At 43.0% G+C, this 6369-nt stretch overlaps 1 protein-coding gene across 1 annotated transcript in view; it reads left to right on the top strand.

The window, feature by feature from the left end:
- Positions 1-6369, top strand: part of RAB15 (RAB15, member RAS oncogene family) — a 103035-nt gene that overhangs the window by 22960 nt on the left and 73706 nt on the right. The window contains exon 3 of the mRNA XM_073638920.1: positions 1468-1528. Within this exon, the coding sequence (XP_073495021.1) occupies positions 1468-1528 (61 nt within the window). The remainder of the gene's footprint in view (positions 1-1467; positions 1529-6369) is intronic.

Here is a 6369-nt window from a genome sequence, read left to right on the forward strand (position 1 = left end):
TGCTTTTCTCTCTGCCAGCTTGGGATCCGGTACCCTGGGTGCCAACCCTTCACCCTGCTGTTTGTATTCTGGGGTCTTGGGGTTCTTTCTTCTTCTCTCTGGGTCCTTCTCACTCCTCTCTCTCTCTCTCTCAGACTTGCCTTGGAGCTGGGCCCAGCCGGAACCACAACTCCCTGTCAGCCCTTCTGGCTGAGCTTCTCTGCTCTGCTCCTCTGACTAAACTCTGACAGACTGACCCTGATCGAAGATGGTGCCCACCTTATATACTCCCTCTATGTGTGAGCTCAGGTGACCAGCACCCAATGAGCTCCTAGCCTTACCCAGACTGCTCCCCCTATCTGCCCCTACACCACTGGGATGTTCCACCCCCTCCCACTCCAGCCAGGGACAGACACTGTCGTACCTGCACATAAACTGGTGGGAGTACCGTCGATCTGTCCCCCGGAAATGGGATGTATGTAGTGTATGCAGCTAACTGAGCTCAGTCCCACACTCCATCCTTACCCGGGAGTGGAATACCACACCTCTGGCCTGAGGTGCAATACCCCTGTAGCAGCTGAGTCCTCAGGGTGCTACATTAACATGTCCTTTAAAATATTTAATTTGAGAGTCCTCAGTGGTTGATACCTTTTTAATGGCTAACTGAAAAGATGGTAACAGTTTGCAAGCTTTAGAGACTACGCAGGTCTCTTCATCAGGCTAGTATAACCCAAAATCTGAAGAGTCACATATTTATACACAATAAGACACAAAAATAATGCAATAGATGAGACAGGTGATGGAAAGCAGAGTTATTATGGAAGAGATAAACAGTTCTGGCTATAAATATCCTTAAATAAATGATGCAAGCACAGGCCTATAATACAAGCTGTAACTCTGGATCATTGCAAAGAACCTAACAATGAATTTGCAAAGTTAATTAACGTTCCTTGTGTGGATAAATTCTTGATGTAATCCATAAGAGGGTGTTTGGAGGTGGATCCTCTAGTAGTGACAAAGCGTCGGCCTATAATTTATATACTGGCTATTGATTTTCTGACTTTACAGACAGCTTTTATTTGGACACCTGTTCACCGATAGCTCGGTCAGCCGTATGCCAGTGGACATGTCCTGATATACGAGTTTGCTGAATGAACCATGCAGCTCTGTGTGTACACCGCTGTATGGTACATAAAAAACAGAGGAAAGCAAATTTATATTTGTGCAGAAGAACTTGTATGGACAGAGAATTTGACTGGAAAAAAGAAAAATCAATCTTCATGCTTATCCACAGAATGAGATGAGACCTCGTGCATATGAAGCCGCATGGCTTAGTGTCAGAGGGTCTGAATCATCACAACGTGATCGCCCGTCTGAGCAGAACTTAGCGGAACTGACATAATTATGACCACGTCACACGCTTCAGTGGAAATGATTTGATGCTTGTGACATTTGATCTATTAACTCCAGAACATTATGTTTTCATAGGGACACGGCTGGTCAAGAACGATACCAGACAATAACGAAACAGTACTACAGAAGAGCACAGGTAATAGCTTCCTGCAAATCCGATAAAGTTTAAATTTTTTTAAGGTGTCTATGATGTTGCTCCTTGCAAAACGGATGATTGTCTAATATTTATTTTTATATTTTTTTACGGGGTATCTAGCTGGTAATATATGTGGTTTAAAGGGTATCTCTCAGCAGGTTTTTGCTTCCCCCATCTGAGCGCAGCATAATGTAGGAGCAGAGACCCTGATTCCAGCGATGTATGACTTACTGGGCTGCTTGCCGCGGTTTTGATAAAATCACTTGTTTTTTCTGCTGCAGATCTAGCAGTTCTCTGAATACTGAGCTCTGTAAGACCCTGGCAAACACCACTGATTGGCAGCTTTCTGCCTATGCACAGTGTACACAGAAGGCTGCCAATCAGTAGTTACACAGAGCTTATGAATGAATGGGCGTCTTGGTGCTGGTTTTGTGATTCAATGTGTGCTTCTATGCGGTTTTCGTCTGGCGACTTTCCATCTGATTCTCCACTCTTCAGGGCTCTAGATTTAGATGGATCTTTCCCATGCTCTCATAGAAGTAGAGTGCGTGACTGGTTGGCAATGACCCGTCTGAATTCAGAGCCCGGAAGAGGGGCGGATCGGATAGGAAGTCACCAGAAAAATACTATAAGGCTAAGTACCCACGATGCAGAAATGCTACAGATTTTTTCCGCATCTCCCTGGCAGGAAAAACACATGCGGATTTTACATGCGTTTTTCCCGCCAGGTAGAAGCGTTTGTGAAGCGTTTTTGCATGAATTTCTGCATGCGGGTTATCAAGTGCTTTTCCAAGCAATTTTAGCATCACTTGGAAAAGTGCTTGACAACTTGGTCACACTATATAAATCCATGCAACCGGCATGGATTTATATAGTGTGACCAAGTTAATAGTTAAAAAAAAAAAGAAAAGAATAAAAATGGTAAAAAAATATAAAAAAAACCCCATTATACTCACCTTCTGACGTCAGCGGTCGCGTGACCTGTCACATGACTAAATGACGTCATGAAAGGTCCTTTCACACCACTGCGAGCCGTACAAGAGACTGGACACAGCGGAGAAAAGACCGGGGGACATCGGAAGGTGAGTATATGTTTATTTTTTATTTTAAATTCTTTTTTAACAGGTACCATGGTATCCGGGTCTGGAGGAGAGTCTCCTCTTCTCTAAACCCGGGTACCATCCGCACATTGAATCGCTTCATATCCATATGTGCACATGTAGTGATGCGGATATTAAGCGATTCAATGCAAGTCAATGGCTGCGATTACGCTGCGTGTCCGCAAAATTAATGGACATGTTGCGGATTTTTCCGCAATGATAATCCGCATCGGAAATTTCCGCAGCATGTACACAGCACATGCGGATTATCATTGGGGAACTTGGGGCACGTATTACCAAGTGTTTTTTAAGCGTTTTCGCTGCGGGAAATTCTGCGGCAAAAACGCTTGAAAAACACATAGTGGGCACGCAGCCTAAGCGACCAGAGAAAAACTAGAAGTAACTTCATAGCACAAGCCTAAAAGATAACTATGCACAGCTAATGATGGCTGAATCACCCCAAGTGCAAGAACAATGTAGCGAGGCCTTTACATTTCCTTAGCATATCACATAAGTCTTCTAAGCACAGTGATCTATGGCTTCATAGGACTTTTTTCATATCGCTGTGAAGACCCACAATCGACAACATACAGTGAGGAAAATAAGTATTTGATACACTGCCGATTTTACAAGTTTTCCCACCTACAAAGAATGGAGAGGTCTGTAATTTTTATTGTAGGTACACTTCACTTGTGAGAGACCGAATCTAAAAATAAAAATCCAGAAAATCACATTGTATGATTTTTACATAATTAATTTGCATTTCATTGCATGAAATAAGTATTTGATACAATAGAAAAACAGAACTTAATATTTGGTCCAGAAACCTTTGTTTGCAATTACAGAGGTCAGACGTTTCCTGTAGTTCTTGACAAGTTTGCACACACTGCAGCAAGGATTTTGGCCCACTCCTCCATACAGATCTCCTCCAGATCTTTCAGGTTTCGGGGCTGTCGCTGGACAACATTGAGTTTCAGCTTCCGCCAAAGATTTCCATTGGGTTCAGGTCTGGAGACTGGCTAGGCCACTGCAGGAACTTGAAATGCTTCTTACGGAGCCACTCCTTAGTTGCCCTGGTTGTGTGTTTCGGGTCATTGTCATGCTGGAAGACTCAGCCATGACCCATCTTCAATGCTCTTACTGAGGGAAGGAGATTGTAGGCCAAAATCTCGTGATACATGACCCCATCCATCCTCTCTTCAATGCGGTGCAGTTGTCTTGTCCCCTTTGCAGAAAAGCACCCTCAAAGTATGATATTTCTCCCACCATTCTCCACAGTTGGGACAGTGTTCTTGGGGTTGTACTAACCCTTTTTCTTCCTCCAAACATGGTGAGTGGAGTTGAGACCAAAAAGTTCTATTTTGGTCTCATTAGACCACGGGACCTTCTGCCATGCCTCCTCTGTATCATCCAGATGGTCATTGGTGAACTTCAAACGGGCCTGGGCATATGCTGGCATGAGCTGGGCGACCTTGCATGCCCTGCAGGATTTTAATCCATGACTGCGTAGTGAGTTACTAACAGTAATGTTTAAGACTGTGGTCCCAGCTCTCTTCAGGTCATTGACCTGGTCCTGCCGTGTAGTTCTGGGCTGATTCCTGACCTTATAATCATTCTTACCCCACAAGGCGAGATCTTGCATGGAGCCCCAGACTGAGGAAGATTGAAAGTCATCTTGTGTTTCTTCCATTTTCTAATAATTAGAACAGTTGTTGCCTTCTCAACAAGCTGCTTGCCTATGTCCTGTAACTCATCCCAGCCTTGTGCAGGTCTACAATTTTGTCCCAGGTGTCCTTAGACAGCTCTTTGGTCTTGGCCATGGTGGAGAGGTTGGAGTGTGATTGAGTGTGTGGACAGGTGTCTTTTATACAGGTAACCAGATCAAACAGGTGCAATTAATACAGGTAATGAGTGCAGAGTAGGAGGGCTTCTTAAAGAAAAGCTAACAGGTCTATGAGAGCCAGAATTCTTGCTGGATGATAGGTGATCAAATACTTATTTCATACAATAAAATGCAATTTAATTATTTAAAAATCATACAATGTGATTGTTCTGGTTTTTATTTTTACATTCTGTCTCTCACAGGTGAAGTGTACCTATGATTTACAGATCTCTCCATTCTTTGTAGGTGGGAAAACTTGCAAAATCAGCAGTGCATCAAATACTCATTTTCCCCACTGTTCATGGTTACAAAATGTTTGCTTCTATTAGAACATTATTGAAGATGGAATTTCAGATTTCGTTAGAAGTTATACTGCAACATTTGTTTACATGCAAACCATAGTAAAATGACATAACTGTACTGCAACCTCGTTGATTTACTATGGGAAAGCAGGTTACAGGTGAACTTTAAACTAATGCAAATGAAAAATCAGATTCGGTGACTAAATGGCATTGTGTAGTTCCCGCTTTAGTGAGGGCGTCCTATGGTGCAGATTTTATTTTTGGAATTGTATATCTGGCACTCATTTAAGTAATGTATTAAAGAGTTATTCCCATTTTGGACTTTTCTGGCCGAGATAGGAACAACTGCTTCTATGTCCCCGCTACCAGAGGTGGGGTTAGGTAGACAGCCAGGTGCAACGATGTATGAGTAACTTCTACGGAGAAGAATGGTAACAGTGTAGCTACGCTGTTGGTGTAATTCCCGACCCACAGACACGGCCGTGCTGTTTACATAACACCCATTAATTTCTATGGAAGTTGTGCAAATTGCATAGCGCAGCTGCACTTGGCTGTTGGCCAAGACCCAGGAGGACTTATTCTCAATACAGCCATGAAGGGCAGAAAATAACCCTTTAACTATTTTAACTACTGCAGTTATTTGGGCACTGGATGGTAACAATGAATGCAGTCTAATAACACCATGGTTTGATTCTCGGCCTTATGTTTAAGCTTAGTGTCTGCTGTGTCAGTGGGTTTGGCCTTGCAAAGGCAGACCTGTTATTGCGCATTGGGTGGAAGCTTTGCTTGGCTTATATAGTCTTCCAAATAGATGACCCTGATTCATCCCATCAAAGCCATGAAGTCCGGTTAAGTTTGGAAGCCCAAAGTGCAGAAGGGCCCCAGGAGTGGTCACCATGGGGTGCTCTAACTTTATTCCCACATTTTAAACACAGACTTTTTGGCTAAGATGGGTGAATTTTTAAATTTCCCTGCGGACCATCCAGACAGTATTACTCTTAACACCTTCACTATTCATTCTATTTTTGACTGTCATCCCCTACACGTGTGTGTCACTGGGACTTTTTAGGGTGTGGTTCCCTCCTCACCGGTCCATAGATGGCCACCAATCCTTGACCATCACTGTGGCCTTCTGGCCTGGAGGGACAGTAAAGGTTTATTTAGAGCCCCTTCTAATTTGGGAGTGAACTGTAATAGACAGTGCCACACAAAAAGTACAATCACACTTTTACCCACTTGGGTGTACAGCATGATCTTGGGCTTAAAAAAATGATAGAATGAAATAGTTAAAAGGGTTATTCCTATTAAATTCATGATTCTATTGCGAAGAACAATCCTCATCAGGACACAGCATAAGTGCAAATTCTATGGTAAGAAAAAAAATGTATGCCTAATTTAAAAATGACAAAAATAAAATGGTTTTCTGTAGCCATTCCTGACGATTGTGCACTGATCTCTGCCCCAGGAGACTCTGCTTTGAACAATATTCTTAATAATGTGCGCAGCCTCTGCAGAAGAGATGTGGACCAGTGCTGGATGTGTAATTGGCCTCACTAA

This window comes from Phyllobates terribilis, unplaced genomic scaffold, assembly GCF_046119375.1.
Source record: "Phyllobates terribilis strain yellow unplaced genomic scaffold, ASM4611937v1 Scaffold_7__3_contigs__length_470593459, whole genome shotgun sequence".
Lineage (NCBI taxonomy): Eukaryota > Metazoa > Chordata > Amphibia > Anura > Dendrobatidae > Phyllobates > Phyllobates terribilis.